The sequence below is a fragment of the Anas acuta genome, chromosome 2 (assembly GCF_963932015.1).
Source record: "Anas acuta chromosome 2, bAnaAcu1.1, whole genome shotgun sequence".
NCBI lineage: Eukaryota > Metazoa > Chordata > Aves > Anseriformes > Anatidae > Anas > Anas acuta.
In genome coordinates, this window is record NC_088980.1 from 47561245 (window position 1) to 47587277 (window position 26033).

Here is a 26033-nt window from a genome sequence, read left to right on the forward strand (position 1 = left end):
TCAGACTCAATAAGGTTGGAAAAGACCTTCAAGATCATCTGTTCCAACCATGCCCCAACCACCAATATCACTCATTAAATCATGTCCCTAAGCACCATGTCCCACTGGTACTTAAATACCTGCAGGGACAGTGACTGAATCACCTCCCTAAGCAACCCGTTCCAATGCCTAACTAAGGAGTGCTTTCTGAGAATAAATTTATCCTAATTTCCAACCTGAACCTCTCTGGTGCAACTTCAGGCCATTCCCTCTTGCCCTATCGCTAGCTATCTGCAAGAGGCCACATGCTCTCTCAAACAACTTAGAATTCAATAAACTGGTGGACCAAACCATCTGCTCTTTTTGCAGCTTACTGACATTATCAGCTGATTATGTTATGGATAGTAAAATTTGTGCCATTGGGTAATCTTTCAGATTTTCCCATATCTACAGATCTTAAACAAACCCCAAAAACCTGCAGAGGAACAGAAGCCTTAGCTGCATGCCCTTAAGAACCATACTTTACCAAGCTTCCTGACTTTAGACTAATCCACATCTTAGAGGAGTGAGCTGGTGAGGGAATCTACAGGTGATGTCTTTGTAGAAAATTCCATTGCACTTTTTTTTTTTAATACAAAAAAAGGCATTATCTAAACATGCAGAGACTAGAAAATCTACAGAGATGTCTGCTGATGTTTCCAAACACCTGTTAATAGTTTTTTCTGAAAGCTACCCTTCCTACTTAAACTGTATTTTGCAGACATACGGTATGAAGCTTTGATGAGACAAACTTGCAAAACTTCAAAACAATCTAGTTATTACCTAAGGCGTAGCTCTGCTGTAAGTCTTAATATTTTTCTTGTTCGTAAACATTTACCAAGAGACATGCAAAACTAGTCTAGGGTTCATGACTTTTTTATTAACATAAATCAATCTAATTTGCTAATGAAAGAACACTTGCAAAAGGAGTTTAAATACAATCAAAACACAACACAAAGTTGGATATCATAACATACTACTAAAAACGACACATTGCAATTTGAGGGGACACAGCTTCTCAGCTCTGAGTGATCTTTTCTGACATATTTCACTACCAAGGGAGCCACTTGTAGTAAGATGCTAATGAAGTGCTGAAGGCAGTACAGTAACAGGACTTTAGTATTAATGGATCATACTTTTTCTGAGCTCCTATTCTGGTTTTATATTATGTTATAAAAAAAGAACAAATCAATGTAAAATTTATTCTGTTTGTTTTGCTTCCAATCATTCCCTCAAAGCATTTCTTCTTTGGATATAAGCTTCATTGTACAACAATTTTTTGATCAACAAAAAATGTTCAAGTGCCTTCTGACAGCGTTTATTCATTTTGTCAAAATGACAAAATCCATAGACAACGACTACATTTATTATGGTGCTTACATCCACAAGCATTTTGTAGAGGACAACATATTGATTACCCAAATTAAAAACAAACAAACAATAGGATTCCTAGATAACAAAGACTAGAATGAAGTATAATCTATTGCTGGAAGTCACAACCATTCTAGTCCAATTGATACTATGTTCTTCAACACGGGCAGTTTTGTAGAGGTGTGGGTAGGTTTCTACCATCAATCCATCTTGTTGTCTGTCCAATTGGTTTTAAAAACAGAACAAGACAGTCTTCTACAGTATTCTCTATGCACTCGTTATTTTGTTTTATATAGCAACATCTGCTGAACTTGTGGAAGGTTTAAAAAAAAATGTGGAAAATGAAGTTGTTTTTGCAGCTTGTACTTCTAAACAAATTCTCAGCTGCTGTGAAAAATACACCAGGACACTAACCTACGTATTCTCTTTCAATTCATCAGCAAAGGTATTAGTTAATACTGTAAATAAAGCTGTGAGTACACTTACTACCTAGCACATTATCCTTGAAAGCTTCTGAGAGAATCATTTGTGATTTACTCGGTTATTTTAAGATATCAAAGGGTGGGAGGTAACTTGATTTGTACTAATTTACTCTAACATGAACTACAGATTATTTAGATTGCATTTAAGTCTCTAATGTGCTTCAGCACAGGAGACAAACACTTCCTGAAATGCTGCAACCAAGAAACAGTCCATTATTAAACAGTATAGTAACCAGAAAACATTGCTTTTGTAGAAGAATAGTCATAACTGTGGACTTTACTCCAATAGATATGAGAACCCAAATAATCCATACCTTAAAAAGAAAATATATTCAGGTATAAATGAAAAAGTTCTGGTATATACAATATGTATATGAAAACAGTATATTTTTGCTTCTCATATGTTTTACTTGTTTCTTACAACGAATCCTTGTTACAAGAGGTCTTAAAATCTCTACTAAAACCAGTTCTAGATTTTATTATTCTAAGATATACTGAAAGCATATCTTTCACTCAGAAGCTGGGGATGTTCATCACTACATACATATTTTGGAGAAAATAAGCATTATTACATTTCAGAGATTACACACCCCATATTCTTGTTGAGCATCATAAAGAGCTATTCAAAAGTCATGGTCTAAGAAGTTCAAAATACTAAGATAAGAAAACAAGACAGGCAAAAATCAGCTTTCCTGTATTTGCAAGTGCAGATTTTCTGTATCACAGCTCAAATGAACCTAAATTATCACTTTGTAAATCCCCTAGGACATGGTAGGGCTTATGAGCTCCAAAACTTCATGCTCCATAAACACAGATATGCTGTGTTCAGTGTAAGTTTTTTTTCCCAACATACTATGAACCAACCAGTACACCCTCCCTGATCCAAGCTATCTATAAGCATAACCAGCTTGGATGTGTCAGGACTTCATTTTACCTGAGGTTAGCATTACCAGACATCAGCTTCATGAAGCACTGCCTGGTTGTCAGTGAACCTCCCTCTTCAGCATACCTTATTAGATTGGTCTCATTATCATAATAGCCAACAGACATTTATTACTGCATTCAAGCTAATAAAGCCACTGAAATAATGAACACTGAGGAAAACTATTTCTAAATTGGCTTTAATGGAAGCTTAAAGAAGATAGTGAAGCTAAGCCGGTTTTGAAATGGTTCCTGCTGACCTGTATAATCAAAGCATGGGGTTTTTAAACAAAGCAGTAAAGTGATATGGGCACTGCATCTGCAAAAAGTGCCTTGCATAGCTAGACCACTCATTCCATGCTTAGTTCTGGATATTTATAAAAAAAAAAACACCAAACACAAAAAAAAACAGCCCCACCAAACACAGACACAAAAAAAGATAAGTCCAGGCACTAAACAGTGGTCGGTTTCAAAAGTGGTGGGCTCAATATGAAGGTGATACATGCTACACGAGTTTTGAGATGATTGATGTGTCGTGGTATGCCAGCTATATCCAGTTCTCAATACCTCTGATGAAAGAAGTTTGATGTCAGAGCACTCAAATATCTGAGATAGGCAGCTGCCTGTGCTCATCTCAAAGAAAGCAATATTAAACTTGCTATGCGGAGTGACAGAGAACATGGTCTACAGTTGACTATAATCCCTGTTATGAAAAGATGCAAGCTCATATATAAAAAACAGAACAATAAGAATACCAATTACATTCTCTCAAAATCTAGAATTAATACCACTATGGTAGACCAAAAACTTAGAGCAACATGGTTATTTTGGTAATTATTGATTTTGTGACTGCCTCACATCATGGAATCTTTTCCATCAGTAGGGAGCTGTAGTTCTGCATTTTTTTATAGTCTGTTAAAGTTGTAGACAGAGTGCAAACATTCCTGATAATGTTGACAAAGTAGCTAAAACACTTGCAACTGCAAGACTAGCACACAGAGAGAGAACTGAATGGCTATATTCACTTATATCCATTATAAGCTAATAAGTGAATATAATTGCTGTCTGATGCCAGCAGCTGATACAAGACTCTACAAAAGCAAAGGAAAGCTATTTTACCTCAAATATGCACATTTCTAAAAGTATTCCACAATACCTAGCATATATTATGCTATACTGCCTAATATTTGTTCTTATGTTGAAATACCAATATCAGAGCATCTTTATAAAGTAATAGGCACGAAAAAAATAGTTCATACTTGGACCAAGAATTCAACAGAAGAGTTTAAATCTTATTCAGAGGAAAAACAACTAAAATTTTAGTGTAGAAACATACTCAGATATGTGATGAGGCTCAGTTAGACCCTATACACAGAATGCTCAGAATTATGTTAGTGATCAGCTTCTAAATTGTTTTATATTGCTCAGACCACTCGTTTCTAACTAAATCCAAGTAGCGCTGACAGCCTGTGTTTGATTTAGAATATGGAGTTAGATGCATATGTTCCAGTGAAGTTATTGAGCTACATTTAGAGAAGTTTAGCCCCATTTTCAGTAAACAAGCAGTTGAAAAACTTTTATGGCTTCTCTTTACTAAGGCAAAACACAGAAGGCTGCAGATACATAAAGACCTATTCAGCACTGCCCAGAAAAATCAAACACAGAATGTATGGAAATGCTTTCTTCTCTACAGAATATTCAAGCTTCACTTTGACACTCTGTAAATATATTCTGTAAGTAGATGTTTATAGATCCAGTTTCTATTTCAGATAGCGTAACATTAGAATAAAATATTTGCTACACAGCAGGCAAACTTTAAGGGACAATAAAAGTTGTTTAAATCTAAAAAACGTGAAGAGCTTAGATTTGACCTCATTTGCATAAGAATTTCTACTCTATGCTTAGCAGAAGTGCTAGAATGATAGTGGTATATAAAAAGCAGCTACTTTTCTCAGTACTTTAAGTAAACCCTCTGAAATGCTAAGACTCCTTACAAAAACGATTTTGAGAACAGCTTTTGAAGAATGGCAAAAGATATGAACAATATTTTGATTGCATCAGAAAAGTATGAAAAACATACAAGATGGCAGGAACATCTTTTATTTTAAGTAAATCCATTCAATCATTGACTCAATCATTGACTATATTGTCAATAGAATAACCAGGGAAATCCAGACAAAACTCAGGCAAAGTCTTATTACAATACATACAGTTTATCAGATTCCTCAAAGGGGTCAATTTTGAAGTAAGCACAGCTGCCTCTTCAGTTAATGTTTGTTTAGTACAGCCCATTAATAACTGTTGTTGTAGCATAACCATTTGTACTTATCTCCTGATTAAATTACCTGTTAAGATATCTGAGCATAAGACAAGTGAATCAACCTCAATCATACATTATTTATATTTTCTCTTAACAATTTTCTCTTAACCTGCCAAGAATTTGAGTAATCATATTATACAGAATCTTGTGCAAAATGAGTAGCACCTAATTATCAGCTTTTTCATGAGTGCCATCTAACACTTTCTTACATGTAGGTAGCTCCAATTTTTAGCTACAAGATTAATATATTAATAGTATGGTGTCTGAATGTGCCAAAAGGTTCCAATATATTTTTTTAATTTTTTAATGAATTTTTGTTTGCACGGGGGAATAAGACTAAGATGTCCAAGTACACCAGAGACTGGGAAAGCGAGCTTAAATTATGTTTTCTAAGCAACCTTTGGAAACAAAAGCAGTCCAAAATCAATTGTCTACTTGAGTTAATATGAAAGTAGATAATAATCCTTCTTACTTCAGTAATCAGTTATCTCGATGTAAAACATTACAAAAAAACACAAACAGAACTATTTACAAACACTTAAAGCTGCTACATTTAGAACAAGTTTAGACCACAATGTCCTTCTAATAAACATAAAAAGTATCAGACAGCCAGCTCTATGCAATTAGTGGGCAAACTAAGACTCTGCAGACAAATATCAGACTGAAAAAAAGACAAGTATGATATGATAATCAAGTATGCTGATAATTTAATTCCACTAGCTTTAGCTACACTACATTTCTAGAGTTCTTTCAACTGACTGAATAAAAGTCAATCTTAATGTTTCTGATCAGGATGACATACCTACAACTTGACCACTATTGATACAGATTTAAAATAAATATTACATCTTTTGAAAATTAAAATAAAGAAAAAAATGCAGAGCTACTTTTTAGAATTGTTTCTGTTTTCAATGGAAATTAAGTTCTTTAAAGCAATATACAAAATAGCAGAAATAACTGATATCCTGTTTCCTTTGCATGTTTGACTTCCCTTCTTTCTTCTCTCCCTTCCACTGTAGCAAGCTGCAGACAACACTCAAAGGAAGATAAGCAAGTGGGAAAGAGTGATACATGGACATGTTTCAGGATTTACCCTATTTGAATCAAGGAAATGGAGGTGAGATTGTGGCTGCAAAAATTTGCTCAAGATATGCTTGACAAAGACATGTCTGAGGTAGCCTAACAAACAAACCGCGAGGTGGGATGTGAAAGGAAGAGGAGATGTGGGATAGATACTGATTTAGAAACAAGAAAACGCAATGGACCTCAGTCTTCCCTAAAGCGTTGAGAAAACAGAATGCTGACATTATTTTTCATGATCATTTCTTCTAGTAAGGTGATGAGACTTAGGGGCACAGTAGACTTGTGCCTTTTGCTGCGATAACTTATTGACCTTTTCTCATCAATGCATATAAATATCTGAAGGGAGGGTGTCAAGAGGATGGAATCAGACTTCAGTTGTGCCCAGTGACAGAATGAGAAGGAATGGGCACAAACTGCGTATGAGACAGCAGACAGCACTTCTTTACTCAGAGGGTGACAGAGCACTGAACATGTTCTTTACAAAACCAAGCAACTTTTCTTGTTGCATCTGCCAGCCACTTCACAACACAAGTGCTCTACGAACATAAATAGCACCAGTACACTGATTCCTAGCATAACAGCATCATCATTTCTCTACAGAAAACTAACCTCAGAGTGAAGAAACCCAGCAAGACTAAAGTTTGTCACTTGCTTTAAGCCACTTGAAAATAAATGCTTCACACTGAAAATGAAAAAGTGATTAGATTGGAGAATTAAGTCTCTCCAGCTTCCACACTACTTTGTATAAGCTTTTTTATTTTATTTTTTTTTTTTTAACATTTTACAGACTACATTACCACACATATTCCTCCTTTTTCATAAGCATACTCCCACATGACACCATTGAATCCTATTTTATTACTTAAATTACATTTCTTCTTCATGAACACATCTTCAGCAGGATGAAGGTAACAGTCACAAAACTAGACAAAACTAGTCTGGAAAGGTTCATCTCCCCCGGCTGGCTCTCTAGTCAGCTCTCAGGAGAAGCAACCTGATGACACTACTACTTCCAGCTCAACCTCCATGTTATACATCCTCCATGTACTTTTCTCCATGTCAGTGCTAACGTTTACTCCAGAAACACCCCGCCACCCACCAAACAAACCCAATACATACACCCCCAACAACAGCAACAAGAAAGTTTCTTCTGATTCAGCTGCCTGGGGATCATAGAAATACAAAGACATTGTTGGTGGGAACAGAGACCACTGGAAGGAAAACCTTTTGGCAGCAACTATAACCTCAAATCACATTCTTGGAACCCACGCTAAGTCAACTATGAAAACAATGCCCTGGAAATCAGGCTTGATTTGTTCTGTAGTTCATCTAGTCTAGTTTTCCAAATATGCAAGCTAAATAAAATGAGAACTTAAGATAAATCATAGTTTAAGATGTTTATATTTGTAGGATAACTTGAAAAACTTTCATTTCTTTGGTCTGCAGCAAAATAAAGAGTAATGAATCACAAAACAAACAGTACCAGAAGCTCTGGGTTTTAGCAAGATTTATGAATGGTATCTTAAAAAATATTTTTTGCAGCAATTATGAAAAACATGCAAACTTTCTTTTAGCTAAGTGCGTTTAGCTAATTGCTGCAACAGCAATTCATTCATGTTTTCCAAAAGCCACACCATTACAAAACATTAGTACTCAGACACAAAAACTACCCATAATAACAAGTTGCTTTAGGTGCCACTGAAAACACCAAAGGAAGAAACAGTTGGGTTCAGGAACTGGCACCATGATAAGAAGAAATACTTTTTCTTGTGAAAATCTTAGATAGAACAGGCAACAAATAAACAAGAGAAATCAAAAGTTGTCAACTCCAAGAGTTACTAGGTAGAGTTAACAGCTTTAACAGCACTGATATGAAATTCATGGTAGATTATTGCAGTAGTTAAAAGTTTTTTGACCTTCCCCTAAAATATCAGCTTGAAGTTCCTCTAGAATCTCTCCAACAACAGCATGTTTCAAAATTACGGTATGTTATATACATAAATGTTTTCCTTGACAAAGTGTGCAGTTTTCTTCCCATGTTTTTATTATATTTTCTGAAGATAACTCTGAAGGCCTGTTATTGCTGGAACCTCATAAGCAACTTACTGCCAGAAACCATCAAGTTATCCACTCCTGTCTCCAGCCCTAGTTAACGATCTAGGCTCACAGACGAATTAGAGTTCCAGGGTCACTAGATTTTATAGTAGAGTCATGTACATTGTAATGAATTCATGAAAACATGGCATGCAATGATAGGATTTTTTTTCCCTTCTATGTATCATTTCGTATTACACAGGAAGGCAGTTAATTTGAAGAAAGTGCACACAAAAAGTAACTAAAAAGAAAAAAGCTGGTAGAGGGCCAAAATAATTTTCAAACAGTGTAGTAGTGTTTTAAAAAAATACAGTTATTTCTTTAACAGAAAGCTCCCATCATCTGTAGAACTATGACAGCTGTAATTTAACAGCATTGCAATTACAGATTAATGGATAATGAGACCCCATTCTCTTCTCTGGCTCTTTGATACTCCCTACAGCCCGTGCCCTTTATATCCTGACCTCTCTTCTCCCATCCTGCCACTGACTTGGTCCAAATAATTTGAAGATTTATTTTGAAGTGACACCTCGCAAAACTTAACACACAGCAACTCTGCTGTTTCTTGATAAAAAGCCATACTAAGATGAATTTCTGCTTTCAAGGCCTACTTACACATATGAGTACTCCAGTTCCTGAAGTTACGTTTGCTTTGTAGAACATAGTTTTGTTTTAAACCAAACTGTACTTCTTAGTCAGCTACAGCTTTTGTTTCAAGTTACTACAGTGGCATATAAGGTCTGTTCACATATATGCGTAATTCAACAGAAGCTAAACTGTTATGCATAACTAACAATTATTACATTAGAAACTTGTCACAATTAAGCTCACCTCTTTATCCATACTCTCTAAATCCTCTTTACATAGCGTGTACAGGGGCATCGTCTCAGACATACTTGGCTGGCGTTTCCGCTTAGATGGACCAGGCTGCTCTTCATTTCCACTTGCTGGTAGGTCATCTTCTTCAAAAATCTGCTGCTGGTGTGGCTGAACAACTCTGAAAAATTTCAGGGGTCCCACATAAGAAAGATTTACTTGATTTATAGCTTTCCTAGAAATAAAATCCTACACACATTTTGTGACTACTGACTATTGGTGACTTTACTTAACAAGCTTCAGGGTTCTTCAACAGAAGTCTTCCAATGACACTGCTTTTATTTTCACTCTTACAGCTTAAGGTCTTATTCTGCCATTGACAAGGTACTCTCCTGTCTTATTGTTATTTAAGCATCAAACCATTCACGAAGCTAAGAGCTTCATTAGCTGGAGAGGTGTTTCCCATAAAATACTTCAAAGTTTGTCCATCTGACACATTTATCATTTATAAAACAATCCCTATATTCTAATAAGGTTTTCTTGATCTATGTTATGCTTGTACTCTTCAGTCTTAAAGTATATCTTTCTAATTCTCAACCTCTCAAACACGAGGTTTGCAAGTAGAAAGCTCTTATATGCAGCCTCGATCTTCAAATGTTTCCTAGATGTCTAGATGAGATACAAAGCAGACCATATTTCTTTTTGGCTAGTGTATTTAGACATGGTTGCATTTTCTTTTAATTTGAGTTTTATCATCTTATTAGTTACTGTACTTAAACCATACATTTAAGTATAAAAAAATCTCAAGATATTCATCAGAATAGATAAAATAATCATAACTTCACGTGAATTGCTATATAATTGTAATATAAAAGCTTGACAATATCTGTAACAACAGAAGACTTCCACCTTTCTTAGGTAATAATGGTGGGGGCAAAAGTTACCTAACTAATAAAGACTTGCAGAAGCTAGAACTGCTATGCAGTACATTTAACTAAGAATATTGGTATTATCATCACACTAGTATTTTCAAACACATTATAGCAGCTCAGCACCATCCAGGATCCTATTCAAAGATCTCAAGGTCATAAAAAGCTTATGGGTTATTAATTCTTTGTTAGCTACAAGACCTTGTGTGTGGAGAATGATTAGCACAAGCAAGTCTAAGAGTAGGTAGGTATCTGAAATCAGAAACTGTTTCAAGTTGTAGCAGCCAGATGAGACACCATTATCAAGGTGTTTCTGACAGTGGTGGCAATTCAGAAAGGAGAAGGCATAGTGTCTGCTGGCAAGTCTCAGTGGAGCATGACTGCTTCTTATTGAGCTTGCATTGCCAAGCAGCAGCTTTAGAGCACAAGTACAAGCCCCATCCAAAAAACACCACAACCATGTACTAAAGATTCATTAAGACTGTAAATCCAGTCACACGTAATTTTCTACAGCATCATTTCTTGTGTCATGAACTTTAACAGCTTCTTGATGAGGCTAAGTATCCTAAGTATCAAGACTTCTTTCAGATCAGTATTTCAGTCCCAGAATGCATGAAATCTGAAAGCCAGCTGAAGCTGTTAATAGAGTTCATTTTGAGGACTCTTATTTCCTAAATAGGAGTCTGATTCCTGTCAGATCCCATGGACAGATACTTGAGATGTGAATTAATTTTTAAAATTACGGGTGGAGGTAAGAAACTCAAGTCATTTGCTGTATTGCCAAGAATTGCACTGCATGTTACAAAAGGTTCACAGCTCAACAACTACTTAGCAGCACAGCAGAAATCAGATGCCTCATATTCTGTCAATTTTATATACTAGAATTTTTTAGGAAGCAAAAAAAAAAAAAAAAAGACTTGGATATTGTGGAAATGAACTATCCAAACCTGTTCTATTCTTAAGGGATTTTAATCACAGCTTAACAGTTCCCTTCCCCCCCCCCCCCCCCCCCCCAAAAAAAAAAATAAATTCTGTTTTACAAGACTACACGCTTTTCCCTTGGTATTAAACTCCTCTTGGGCAATACTTTTCATTAGAGAGGAAGAAATACAATACCCCACTGTATTTTCCAAAAGGGTCTTTGATAATATGATTACCATGTCTTTTTTAACAGGTACTCTAGCCAAGAGAAGAAAGGTGGTGATGCTATTTACATTCTTAGTAAAATAGCAAATGACAAAACAAAAAGGTATAAGCATCTTACACAACTGTATAAAAAAGCTTGACTATGCCAAGTATTATACACCTTAATTTTATGTAGCAGGCAGGCAGCCAAGCAGATTTTCTTACACTAGAAGAAAAATCTAGTCTATTTTTAAGAAACATATACTGATGACAGAAAGAGCTTCTCTTTTTGCAGTTTCTGCATCATTGTATTCTTATGTATATACTTCGAGTACTTTAGAGAACATTACCCTCACCTCAAATGTTGGCAAGGCAGGAATTATTTTCCATCATTATTAAATGAAAACGATTTTGGACAGTTTAATAAAGGAGCTACTGCATTCCAGAGAGTTGACATAGCTATGAAGCTCTTTATTCTGAAGTAATAATATGCCAAAATATTACAAGTCTCAGGTTAGTCTTGGAAGACTTCACCATTGGTTAAAAATATTAAATCAAGAATACAGGGTGAGGTCATGCTTGATCAGATTATTTTACACACAAATATTAACTGTAAATAACTAGTAACAGCTTCTCAAGGCTTCTGACAGATTTTTTCCAGTATTTTCCAACAGCTACAAGGTAAGAAACACTAGGTAAGAAAGCACTCCAAAAAGCAATATAAAACAGACTTGAGATTTGTGACAAACTTTTTTTTTTTTATTATTAAAGACATTTTTCAGGCTTTACATTTTCATCTGTTATATAGACTAAAATTTAAGGACATACAAATGCAGGAATTTACATTTATTTCTTATCAGATGAGATTCAAGAGTACTTTTTCAGAAGTGACACAATATTCAACCCAGTATAGGTTGGTTGATACTTATTAAGTCTTACAGGCACAATTACAAAAATATGTTAGCCCTCTGCATGCTGGCTGGGTTCAACATTTGTGGAAGTAACAAACATTTTAATACTTCCTTTGACAGCGCACCAGGGCCAAAAGCTACAATATTATCATAAGTGTTTTTAAAAAGTTCCATTCATCATTTGAATTTTGTACTTTTTGTATTTTTGCTGTAAAAACTGATAAGAAAATATGTAATACTGAGTATGTAAATTAGACAAGAAATTTCAGAATTGAAGTTTATATGAATACCCCTAAAATTACTTCAGTATCTACTTGAGCCACCATTTCAAACCAAACATTTGGTGAATCTTCTCATTTTTTTTGATATCAGAATGATGATTTTAACTTCTCACATGTAAGCTATACCTATTTTTTTTTAAGCCTTGCCTTACCTGTGAATGTATTATTAGTGTTCACTAGAATAACTTTGACAAGAGTAAAGAAAAGATATTACAAGATGTCAACTGCATTTCTTCTCTAGGACAACACTAAATTATTTATCTCACAAGCTGTTACAGCTTCAGTATTTCCTATGTTTTTTGTAGAACACTTTCCATTATGGAAGTGCAAGTTGTTGAAATACATAAGCACCATCAAAGCTCTTTGCCTATTTTTTAAAGAGCTATCCTTACTGTTCTCACACAGGAAGAAAAGCATTGCTAGCTTTCAGGAACAACCAACACGAGTTTCGATCCTTTCCAGTACAGCCACAAATTCTTTTCTATCCTTCTATTTAGATTGCAACAACTACGACAAAAAGCAGGTGTTCTCGAGTCTCACAGAACCAAGCACAATGTCAAGATCTATACCCATCACTGATGACACTGACTAAAAGAACCACATGAAGTTCACTGTAAATTGCTTGTAGATACTTAAACCAATCATGTCCTACTTCAGATTAGTTTCTTTTCAGAATTAAACTTAAAACAAGAATATTAAAATCCAAATAGAAAGTGAGAATTGAAAGATTTATGAAATTGTTTTCAGATAACTCATAGCACTTTTCAGTAAGTAGCCTTGCAACAGGTTATCTTCTAAGCATAAGGAGGTCTTTTCTTGAAGAATAGAGAATATGATTAAATATCACTGCTATACTGTATGTGGCTACTAACTCCTCAGTGGTTTTGTTGCACATCAGAGCAGCCTTGTTACCTATTGTCCAGAATTCAAGATCTGATAAGATTTTTAGAAATTAACAAAAAACATCATTGCAGGCTTTAACTACTCCTTCACAACAGTAGCAGCTGCAAGTGAAAACAATTTTATCTGTGCTTAAATTCAATAGTTTAATTACAAATACTCACATATTTCTGTAGGATGTGAACAAACTAGCACATTAAGTCTGTAAGGACACAAAATGCATTGCCCTTTACCAAGAAATTGCTGCACTACAGTAGTATTTTCTGAAGTCAAATATTACAACAATTTTTAAATAGCCTCTGAAGCTTTTTTTTTTTTTTTTAGAAATTAGCATTGATGTGTTCAAAAAGAAAGGTGATGATACCGTACTTCTGCTTCAGCTTTCACTCAGTTAAAACACAGTATAGCTGTTCATTCAGCCTTCTGTTACTTACAGCCTTGGAGTTTGGCCTGTATTGTACATGCTATACATTCAAAGTACTTGAAGTAGTATTTGGTGATTCTCTCCTCTCAGCTTTTATCAAGGTATTCCTTATAGTCATAATCGAAGACAGATGAACTGCGCTGAGGAACACAGACATGCCCTAATTCAGGGATCAGTGTTTACAAGTCAGTAAGTTTATCACTAGAACTAAATCACCAGGACATTATGAAAATACTGTGGTGTTTATTTCCTTTTTTTTTCCTCCCCCTCGCCTTTTTTTTCCCCCCAGCATACATCTTCTTAACACTAATCTTCCTTACAGCTGCTTAGTTTTGTGGTAAAGTTACAGTAGTGACTAACTTGATCCACTTCCTTTAATTAAGCCATGTCAGCCTCAAGCACTGGCAGTCAAAAATGCTGAAATGAAATTAAATAAGGGTGTGGGAAGGAGATACAATCTCATTCCACCCCCACAACCTATCTGGGTCTTTGAAAAACTCGGTTAAGATGACAGCTGATCTTTAAGGTCCCTTCCAAACCAAACCATTATGTGATTCTACAATTCTGTTTCTCTCCATTTCCATAAAATGATTAAATGAAAAACCTCTGCATTAAAGAATAAAGGTTTAGTCGTGGACACAACTACTCAGCAAGTTGTTGATGGACAGATGTAGAACAAGTATCAAGAACTATACTTTTTAAAGCATTGAATGATTAAGATCAACATAAACGATCATGATTGTGTGTATACAACTGTCGTGATAGTTGTTCTTGGCAGTATTTCTAGATCCCTCTTTCCACAAGATCTGACAAACAAAAAAAAAAAGCTTTTGCTTCTCTGGATACATCTTACATCTTGACTATTTAAAATGTTTCACTATGCCATGTTAAATGAATGGGAAAAAAACAGACTTTAAAGACAGTTAAAAAGAACTGAAAACAATGCCATCACAAACAAGAGACTTAAACTGCTGTGTTGACAGAAACAATGAAGCTGAAATAAGTAAAAATCTACAAAAACTTGAAAACTAAAAAAAAAACACAAGTAGGCCAAAATAATTTAGCAACAAGAAAGTGGAAATATAACAAGCTATGACAATACACAAGGTATTTTCAAGTGAAACACCTCAAAGGCAGGAGATAGGATAGAAAGTTTGCATTTATGATTACAATTTGTATTTTTGTAGCAGATTGATAAACTGTTTTATAGTAACTGTGTTATTCTGATTACATTGTACAAAAGAATTTTGATCAAGGTTTACAAAACAAAGTGCTTGGCCTACAGCTGGATACTTTGGTACCACTGGATTCCACAAGACTTGCTAAGAACACTGAGTATTCCAGAAAATTGTGTGTCTTAGACAGGTACTTAAGAATGAATTTTACATATTTTATGCATCCATTGCCTTTGTGGCTTAACCAAATCCACGAGTTTTGACAAAGTCCAGATGCTAGCCTCACACTTCAAAAAGCAGGCCTCCACCTGTTTGATTTAATGCTCTAAGGATTACTAACTAGTACCCAATAATATGGTCTTTTTAAATAATACTATTAGCCACACTCCTCTTCCATCACTACTTACATTCCTCAAAACAAAACAGGACTAATGCCACAACTGAAGGAATTATTAGTCAAGAGGAAAATTTTACAAACACAAGCCAAATGCTATCAGATATATTTTAGACAAAACACAAACAAATCCAGTATACAAAAACTTGTTAAAAATGAGGATGCCTCACTTTAGATTTGAGTTATTCTAATATTCTTTTTGAGCACACAAGTTACACACTACATTTCTTTTATTTTTTATTTTAAGTTTCTACTCACACCTATGCAAAGCACAAAAAGCATCTGGAATTCTATGACCCCAATTTCACTGCAGCTTTCACTCATTCAGTTTCACTCATTTCCTTTTGCTAATTATTTAAACAGTCCACTCTTTTTAGAAAACAAAAAACTTAAGCAAAGATGACAACGATCAAAAGCAAAAATAATGACTTAAATTTACTATATCATCTGAAAATGCAGTTGATGTGACTCTTAGCTACGCTTTATGTACCTGAAGGACGAGTGTTCACCATGGACTGGTAAGGTGATGGGAGGAGCTGGAGACTGGATGTACACAGGCTGGCCAGGGGTCTGAGAGCCTTTCCTGATCAGCTTTCCTGTGTTAGGATCATAAAGTCGAACTTCAGGACCAGGTTGAGACTTGGGATGGATGGGTGTTGGGTGAAACAGAGCTGTCTGAAATGTGCTGTGCGTATCAGGAAACGTGGCAGGGCTATTTTCTCTGTTGGACGAAGTTCAGAAAAAAAAAACGCTTTAGAAGTTGAAATGGACTATCTAAGCAGAACATAAGAAGTGGGTATTTATTTATTTTGGAGAAAAAAAAATGCTTTGGAAGATTTCTGAGGAAACATTCCCTTTCTCCCCCCATTAAAGTTTCACTGAGATTAAAACAAAAATGCAAAGACAGACAAAGTCATACTTACATTATTAAAAAAAATAAAAATAGTATATGTACCTTAGAAATGTTTTAAAATCACTGAAATTGCCTCCTGGTAGGAACAACTACACAACCAGAATAGCACAATAACCTGCATATATATCACAAAGAGAAGAGCATGCTATTGTATCATATCTTAATATTTACTCTTCAGCTTGGCCCTGAGACAAAATAAACACATACATTAATTTGCCAGTCACCCAAACTCATTTGTTAAAATACCAAATCACATTTGATCACCCTGTTGCATTTTAGAACAATTTTAGAAGCATTAGTAAAAACATTTCTGCCATAGTAGTTGTTTTAGTCTCCAAACTATCCAATTATGATTATGTGCCACAAGAAGCAAATTGAAGCATTAAAGAAAAAAAGTAATCAGATGAAGTAGTATGCTATACACTATGAAACCAGTACTATAGAAAAAAATTGCATTACGTAGTAACAAATATTAGCAGTGCCACACAGGACCTTTTAACATAGGCTTTCATGTGCAACATCTCTGAAGTCGTCTGGATGTAGAATCAATATTTAAGGTCAACCAATTACAAGTTTAAGAATAGGAGAAAGATGAAGTAAACTCTTTTATACTCAAATATTTTCTCAGAGTATAACCCTCACTTAGTTTATAGCTCTTGGTCAGTAATTACTATTTCAGACAGCTTCATCCAAAAAAGTTGCACAATTTGGGTTAATGAAGTACTTGCTTCAAGATAGATGTCTAACTCATTAAAGATTTAGGGAAAAAAGTAGGATATTAAAGTATATTTAATTTGAAACAAAAGTGGAAAAAAATTATCATGTTTCAATAAAATAAAAGACTAAACTTAGATAGGTAGGAAGTCCTACATTCACCTAGACATCAAGAACAATCCTTGCACATTCCTGTCCACTGCCAGGCACCAAGTTTTCTAGTAGAATCAGGCCTCTGTGACAAGTTACACATCACGTATCAACATTCCAAAGTCTTATTTAAAGAAAAAAAGACTGACAGCAATTTAAAAAAAAAAAAAAAAAAGTGTTCTACTCAAGCCACAAGTGAGCTATGTCTCTTTACTAAGTTTTAGGGATCCTGGATTTCCACCTAATCTCCTGTTTGATAAGCGACCTTACTTTTGATGTTTCTACTTCTGCTGGTTTTTGGCATTTGACATTACACAGGCATGTTTTGCCCTCAGAAAGCAAATCTCTAGCCTGTTCAGTCATTTGATCATACTAGTACTGTTTTAATACAGAAAATATAATATGCTATGCCCCTTTCTGCTTAAACCTGGAAGGGAAGGTCCTCTGATAGGCTTGCAAGGTGCTATTAATTAATGCAAGTCTATCTGAATTGATCAAGCCAAGATACAGAGGCTGGCTCTATGGTATGCTGTTGGAAGTTACTTTAGTCATGGCACTTTCCTAAAGAAGACTGCCCTTAACAGCCTTTTGACTTCCCATGTTAATACGGTTTTTGGCTATTCCTTTCTCCTATTTGCTGACATCCTAATGCACTGATTATTTATAACACCTTCTCCTTCAACACATTTTGTCATCCCCAAAACTTATTCTCTCTTTCTCTCTCTCTTTTATACTCCCTTTCTTCAAGTTTTTCCTTCTACCTTTACACTTCCCACCCAGCACTAGATTCTTCTGTTCTAGCTTTCTGTTCCTCCATTCCTCCTGAACAAGCCTTAGAAAAAAGATATGCAACACTTCAATGTGTCATGTCATGGGAGTGTATCGTGTATTTTATTTGTTTATTTATTTATTTGCTGGTATTATTACTCCTGCATCTTGGTGGCATTCTCTTCATTAGCATGTAGATGAACTGACAAAGTCAACTGCTCCAACTGAAGATGGCTAAAAAAACACAACTGCTGAAGAAACTAGCAGTACTACACGATTCTTCTAATTCTGTTAATTGCTGAACTGCGTATCAGTCCTTTAACAGTCTTCAGTTTAAGCACAGAAATAAACAAAAAACAGTTTTCATTGGACATTATACTGAGCTTATCAGAATCTAGTTTTATAGCTGCATTAACAGATTCAAGTAACTGTATGAATGATCTATTTTCATGGTCTCTACTTCCCCAGTCTTCCATTTACCTGTGCGTTTTGATGTAATCATCCTTCAAGGGAAAAAGCTGCTCCTCAACCTTGTCCCAGCGCTCCAGGCAGCTCCACAGCCAGTCGGGGTTTACAACATGGAGGTCTTTGCAGTCCTGAGCTTGTCGTACTTTTTCTGTGCCTATTACAAAGTCAAACAGAACAGTGTTCCCAGATACATACACAAGACAGTTTTAAGCACACACTGTTTTAAGAAAAAACATTTTTGTCACTAAACTTAAAATACAAAAAAACACCAAAACAATTCCAGCTGATTAAAGTAAGACTATATAACACATGATATTGTCTCATTCAAGCTAGACAAGGAACTGACATCATAGAAGTATTCCACTAAAATTAATCTGTATGGAAACCTCTACAAGTCTACTTTAAATAAATAACACACAAATTTTGTATTTCATCTCCTTCATTTATATTTGTCAGAGTCTAAGCAGCAATGACTCTTCAATGCTGTTATAGCCTAGGACTGATTTGCCATACTATCTTTCTAATGCACAGTCTGTATACTAGAGTACACTATCACTTGACAGCCAGCCACTCACTCAACCTCTGTTTGACAGATGCACCTTCAAAGTAGACAAATGAATTATTTAGTGCCAAATGGGAACAATGAATGTAAAGTTAAACACAGCAGGCTACTACACAGTCCATATGAAGCCATCAGCAACACAGCATATAAGTAACGAACACCACCCTTTAGAAGTAGAATGTCATCTTATTTAAAATACACAGCAATTCCTTCATTTGTACATATTATCTTAGTGCATGGGCATCTATAAATACATTATTGCTCTACTTTTAGCTCCTATTTCTAAAACAACAACAACAAAATAACACAGTCCCTTCCCCACTATAAACCAACTGAGACCTGCCAATTCTGCATCTTGACAAAATAACACTTCACACATATGATGTTCTTTGAGCAAGACTTGGTGGAACACTAAGTTTAACTGGAGAGGAGAAACAGTACTGCAGTGCTGAATATCCTTGCCTTCTCTTCTCCCTCTCATTGGTGCAACTTGACCATTCAGAAGCACGCTTACTAAGAAGAAACAATTAGACTAGTAAAAAGGATTTTGATCCATCCAAACAACAGTACTTCCAACACAGGTAGGAATATCTGAATCATCCAGCTAAAAATCACTACAGATTTTTTTTTTTTCCCTTTTTCTGGACTTCCCTCCTTACCTCCCCTCCCCCCAGTACTCCTGTAATCATCTTTCTTTACTTAAAATTCCAGTCTAAAATTGTTTCAAAAAGTTAAGGCATACATGCCCTGCCATATGAAACAGCTACGTATGAGTACAACTGGAAACACACAATATTGGCAGAAGATTATTTTGAAGCAAGGGTTTGACCAACTCTGTTACTGAACTTGCAAACAGAAGGTAGAAAAAAAAAAAAACAAACAGAAGCCTCCTACTAACTTTGACAATTTGTTACTTTAAAAGTATCTAAAATCAACAATGTAAAAATAAACTTCTACAGATGTTCTTCAGGAGACAGTTTTATTATAACAGTTTATTTTCTCTTACCTGAAGTATGAAGACACTTAAGCAACAAAGATAAATGAGACTTAGGCTGTACATTTATGAAGACTAATAAGTGTTATACCGCCTACTTGGATATGTTCTCATTACCAAATAGCCTAGCCCAAGAGGGAAATCTGCAGAGCAAAACAGGTGCTGAAGGACTGATGTCCGCCTCATAATGATTTCAGGGTGTTTTGTCTTAAATTAACCCTGGCTGGTCCTGTGGACTGAACGCTGGCAAGTGCTCTCTGGCTGCACCTTCCAATTCACTTTGATCCAAAAGGAATCGAGCGTGCATGCTCGGGACTGCTTGACAATGAGCCAAAACACACTAAAGGGAGAGACCAGATCTGCTCTCACAACCCTCCTGCTTCCAATACCATGAAGGCAATGTAAATTTGTTACAGGTTGTAACCAGATTACTGAACATCACTTGGAAAACTTGACTGCTAGAAGTTTCTCTTCAGACTTACTTAAAAAAAAAATATATATAAACCTTCCTGATTCATGATCAAATCAGAGTGTTAATTTGCAACAACACTGACTTAAGACATGCCAGACAGACATCAGGGTTTTGCCCTACGAGGATTAACTGACCACAAAACACTGATAGATACACTGTTAGGAGAGCAGGTCTAGAGTTACAGACTGAACACTGCACTGTGCTGTGCCAGTGAGAGGAAAAGCTCTTCACTGGTTAGTGCCCACATTTAGAGCAGTGCAGTGATTTTAGTTTTATATTATTGGCACAGCATTTGAAAGATTCTTCGGGAAAAAAAAAATCTGCAGATACATTACTGCTATGTTGGGTGAGTTCTTGCACCAGTTCATAAGACAGCATTCCTGAAGTCTTGTTAGCCTAACAGCTGGCAGCTTTCTCGTCTCTCTCAGCATCTCAGAGCTAGACTCTGGCATAAGCATTAAATACAGAAATAAGGGTGAAGAATGGGAGCTGTAGTTCATATAGCAATGGCACTTTAAGCAACCTGATATTCAATGAAACTGACATATGCTAAGTCACCAAGAGTAAGGCAGTGATGCCCATGTAGCTTTCAAAGTATGGGAAAAGACACAGAATGAAATACTTTGAAAAATAATAGAAAAATTGATGGTCTTGACTGAAAACTTCACCCTTCTATCCAAGCAGAAAAATTTTTGAACGACCTGAACAACTTTATCTTTGCTCTCCAAGAGCAAAAATGTAGTAAAACCAAACACGTGTACACAAAAATACAACCAACTACACTATCTTTCATTAGTTTGGGAAGGAATCTTACAAGGTTTATGAAATATTGTGGCAACTGTTCGGTCAAGTGTGTATATGGCTAAAATAAATCATCATTCAGTGTGGTTTGCTGTTGCTTAAAGCAAAGTACAGATGTTCCAAAAAATGAAATATCATATAGGTAGAGCGGGAAGGAATACATGGTAGCCTTCTCAGTCACTCATCATTTGAACAGCTTTCTTAAATCTAAGTATTCCAGGGAAATAGTATTTCTCCCCTATACAATGAAAATTAAACTTTTACTTTTCTCTAAGAACAAAGATTTCTTTATTTTAGAATTCAATGCATCTGTATCTGCAGAAAAACTAAGTGCCTGTCTGCACAGAAACAGTAAAGTTTCTATGCACACTAAACAAGTTTCTATGCACACCAACACACTAAAAGAAATTTAAATTATTTATTGCTATAGGCTGCAAGGATGCTGCAAACACAATCCCAAATGGTACTATTTAACTGTCCATTCCATACACCAAGCTATGATGTGTTCACTTGGTGGGGGGGGACCTTCTCCCCCATCCCTCCAAGTCTGAGCTGAGGGGATGCTCTCTTTTCACATTAGCAAAGGAAACGAAAGGAAGTCAAATTTTCTTTGAAACTCAGAAGCTAGCACTATTCACCCCCACAGCTGCTGCACATGAGGAACACGTCATTTTGCCACAGCGCAACTAATGAACAGTAATCTTATAAGTTAACTTACTTGGTCTGAGTCCTAAGTCCGCCATTCTTAGTGGTGCCATCCAGAAGCACCCTGCTGACAGCTAAGCACCAGACCGATGGGGTAGGGTTGGCCCCACAACTGTTCTGGTTTCAGTACCTCAGAAATTTATTTGTGAATAAAACCCAAAACTTCCACCCTTTCACAAGCAACTTGACATCAAGCAGTGCTTCATGTGTTTACCATGGGAGCCAGAAATTTAACATCCGTGTGGCTTACATGCAATGACAGACTTGCAGAATTTACCTTCTAACACCACAAGAATAGCTATGAAAGTCACGTTGACGGTTGAATTATCACAAATCCAGCTGTGACAGGACAATTTATATCCTTAAAATCTCTGATTGAACATCAGAGTTTCTGTCATGAAATTAGAATGATACAGCAAAATTATTCCAATCTAACCAAACATCTCAGAGGTCTTCAGTTGAAACAAACAAACCACTCCCTTGCAAAACCAAAACCACATGCAATCCATGAAAATCTTACAAGGAAAATGAATCAAAGAACATAGCTTTTTCACTCTAAATATTCCTATTTCACTGCCATTGTTACAGAAATAATTACAGAGTGCCAATGAAAGTTGACAACAGTCTCTCTCATTAGGCAGAAAAAGCTGCCAAGTTACTTATTTTGTATTTTCTTACAGAAGACACAGATCAGCTTCTAAATACTGACAATAAAGTTTTTTCACCCCCACAACTCAAGAATAGCAGTATTCTGATGAATTTTAGTTTTAATTTAAAAGCTTGCAATATTTGATTGGATTTTCCAGTGTTAAGTTTCAGGTGCAAGACCAATGTTACGTTAATATCCCGAACAAGAGTCCTGGTCTTGGTAAAACAGTTGGAAAAAATATGAGCAATGCCACAACTCATTTATTATTCAAAACAGCACTGAAAATATTTTTCCACGTATTAATGAACTAGATTCAAATACTGTAAAACATGAATATAATCAAAATCTAAAGTTAAAACAGATTTTATACTAAGATCTATATCAGTGGACAATTCACTACAAATGTTCAAGGCAGTGAGGAATTTGCTAAAAATTAGAAGCCAGGATGTGTTCGTACATACACATGGTGCTCCCCAACCCTAACCTGTCCAGCCAGCATGGGTTCATGAAAGGCAAGTGCTGCCTGACCAACCTCATCTTCTATGACTGGGTGACCCTCCTGGTGGATGAGGGAAAGGCTGTTGATGTAGCCTACCTAGATGTCAGCAAAGCCTTTGACATGGTCTCCCACAATATTCTCCTGGAGAAGCTGGCAGTCCATGGCTTGGACAGGTACACTCTTTGCTGGGTTAAAAACTGGCTGGATGGCTGGGCCCAGAGAGTGGTGGTGAATGGAATGAAATCCAGCTGGCAACCAGTCACCAGTGGTGCTCCCCAAGCATCAGTGTTGGTGCCCATCCTCTTTAATATCTTTATTGATGATTTGGATGAGGGAATTGAGTGCACCCTCAGCAAGTTTGCAGATGATACCAAGCTGTGGGGAAGTGTCGATCTGCTGGAAGGTAGGAAGGCCCTGAAGAGGGACCTGGACAGGTTGGGTCGATGGGCAGGGGCCAATGGGATGAGGTTCAACATGGCTAAGTGCTGGGTCCTGCACTTTGGCCACAACAACCCCATGCAGTGCTACAGGCTTGGGGGAGAGTGGCTGGAAAGCTGTGCAGAGAAGAGGGATTTGAGGGTGCTGAATGATACTTGCCTAAACATGAGCCGGCAGTTTGCCCAGGTGGCCAAGAAGGGCAACAGCATCCTGGCTTGGATCAGGAATAGTGTATCCAGCAGGACCAGGGAGGTGATTGTCCCCCTGTCCTCTGCTCTAGTGAGGCCACACCTCAAGTACTGTGTTCGGCTTTGGGCCCCTCACTACAAGAAGGACATTGAGGCCCTGGAGAGTGTCCAGAGAAGGACTACGGAGCTGGTAAAGGGCCTGGAACACAAGTCCTGTGAGGAGCGGCTGAGGGAACTGGGGTTGTTTAGTCTGGAGAAGAGGAGGCTCCGGGGAACAGAGCATTTTGCTCTCTACAACTACCTGAAGGAAGGTGTGGGCAGCTGGGGATCAACCTCTTCTTACAGATAACCAGTGATAGGAGTAGAGGGAATGGCCTCAAGTTGTGCCAGAGAAAGTTCAGGTTGGAAACTAGGAGAAATTTATTCTCAGAAAGAGCAGTCAGGCATTGGAACAGGTTGCTGAGGGAGGTGGTGGAATCACCGTCCCTGGGGATGTTTAAGGAAAGGTTGGATGTGGTGCTTTGGGACATGGTTTAGTGGGTGACATTGGTAGTAGGGGGATGGTTGGACCAGATGATCTTGAGGGTGTTTTCCAACCCTAATGATTCTATGATACAGAGAGTGACAGGGTATCATCAGATCCCTGACTCAAGATAAATTGTATTCCATACAAAACAAAACCAAATCATTACAGGTGAAATCTGAGAAACTAAAAAAGAAATTACCTCTATAACTCTATAGCAAGACCACTAGTATTTGTGACAGATAGAAGTTTGTTGCTTTATACAATGTACATAACAGTCAAGATCCTGATACCAACAATTCTTAACCAAGAATAGAAATGCTACAGAGATAATTTAGATGGTCTGCCCTTCAACAATTAATAGTCATACTTTGTCAAAAAGCAGCAAAAAAAAGCCTTTTAAGAATTTTTAAGCCAACTTAAGATCTATTCTTTAATTTAAAATTTAATCACTTGCATTAAAGTCTGTAGCTTACACAAAAAAAGAGCACACAGCATGAATGGATTCTCACAGGAAAAAAGCTGATGGAAAACCTGAGTCTCATTTACTTACCTGTCCTTGCTGCAATGAGATGTGTTGCTTTGTCAGGATCATCAGCACTTAGTACTAGATTCTTCACAATTTTAGCTCCAAGTGCTGTAGCATGGTAGTGTTCCCGTGTTTTCTCAATAGGGAAGTTTGTTGGGTATAGTCCACTAAATATTATGGTCACATCTGCCAAAACTTTACTTTTCAGCTCTGGTACTATTTTTCTGATGTCTGGAATTTCCTCAATCTCTTTTTTCAGGTATTTATCATACTTGGTATAATAATCAGTGTGAACCCGCACAAGGATCTCTTCGAGGTATATTAAATGATCATCATCATCGGTATCATCCTCCTCCTCCTCTTCCTCCATACTCTGGTCTAAGGACTCACCCATTGTAATTCCAGACTGTTCACTGTTCTGAGACTCTGTTTCTGCTTCTTTCTTGTCTGCACACCCATTTCCTAAATCACAAATGCTTTCCTGTTCACTTTCTTCTTGTGCTTCAAGATCAGTTTTGTCATGAATATTTTCACTAGGTAGAGATTGTGTGTCCCCAGAGTGGTTCACCTGACCATCCTTTTTCTCACTTGCATCAGGGCAACTTCCTTGCTGTACATTTTCATCCTGCAGAGGTTGTTTGGATTTCTTCCAACTTCTCTTTTCCTCGTTCTCACTATCTGATACAGAAACGGGCGACTTTCTGGTATCCAATCCACCATCACTTTCACTGTCACTAGAGAGTTCAAAGTCTAAATCACTTGTTGTCTTCTCTTGGGTTTGCTGTTTTTCTAACACTGTCCTATCAACTTCTTCAGAAAAATTCGGAGATTCCTTCGTACTTGACAAATTGTTAGTGACCTCACAGTCTGTTTTGTGATCAGTGCTATCATTTAAGGAGTCCCGGGCATTCACTTTATCACAAGAACTCAAATCTAACACAGATGTTTCACTGCTTACAGAAGTATTTCCATTTGCAGTGCAAGTGTCCTTTGTAGCTTTCTTGAGACCATTGCTTTGTTCTTCTATACACGTAACATTCTTCACTTCTTCAGCATCTTTTGCTGATGTCACTGTTGAATCCTGTGCCTCTGGTTTAGTAGAGTGGTTTACTAAGACAAAAAGAGGACATACATATTTTCTCATTTTTTTTTTTAAATCTTGACTAAGCTTTTATTTAAAATTTCCTTCTGCCTTAAACATACAGTTGACACGCAAAGTTAAGACTTCGCTATGCTCAGTAATGACAACTGACAACTTCTCAAAGCTCTTAAGGTATTTCATGTACCAATTATTACTAGAACCAGCAAGCCTAACAAACTCCACCTTTGCAAGGTAGCTGTTTAAGCAGATTATTATTATTATTAACCACAGAGGTCATAAATCATTTTTCAACCTTGCAAACATTGAAGACATGT

General features: G+C 36.5%; 1 protein-coding gene across 1 annotated transcript in view; it reads right to left on the bottom strand.

Annotated features, from left to right (window-relative positions):
- CTDP1 (CTD phosphatase subunit 1) overlaps positions 1-26033 on the bottom strand; it is an 85428-nt gene that overhangs the window by 30056 nt on the left and 29339 nt on the right. The window contains exons 8-11 of the mRNA XM_068674689.1: positions 24642-25727; positions 18270-18411; positions 15735-15965; positions 9121-9286 (exon numbers count right to left, since the gene is read on the bottom strand). Coding sequence (XP_068530790.1) covers positions 9121-9286; positions 15735-15965; positions 18270-18411; positions 24642-25727 — 1625 coding nt within the window. The remainder of the gene's footprint in view (positions 1-9120; positions 9287-15734; positions 15966-18269; positions 18412-24641; positions 25728-26033) is intronic.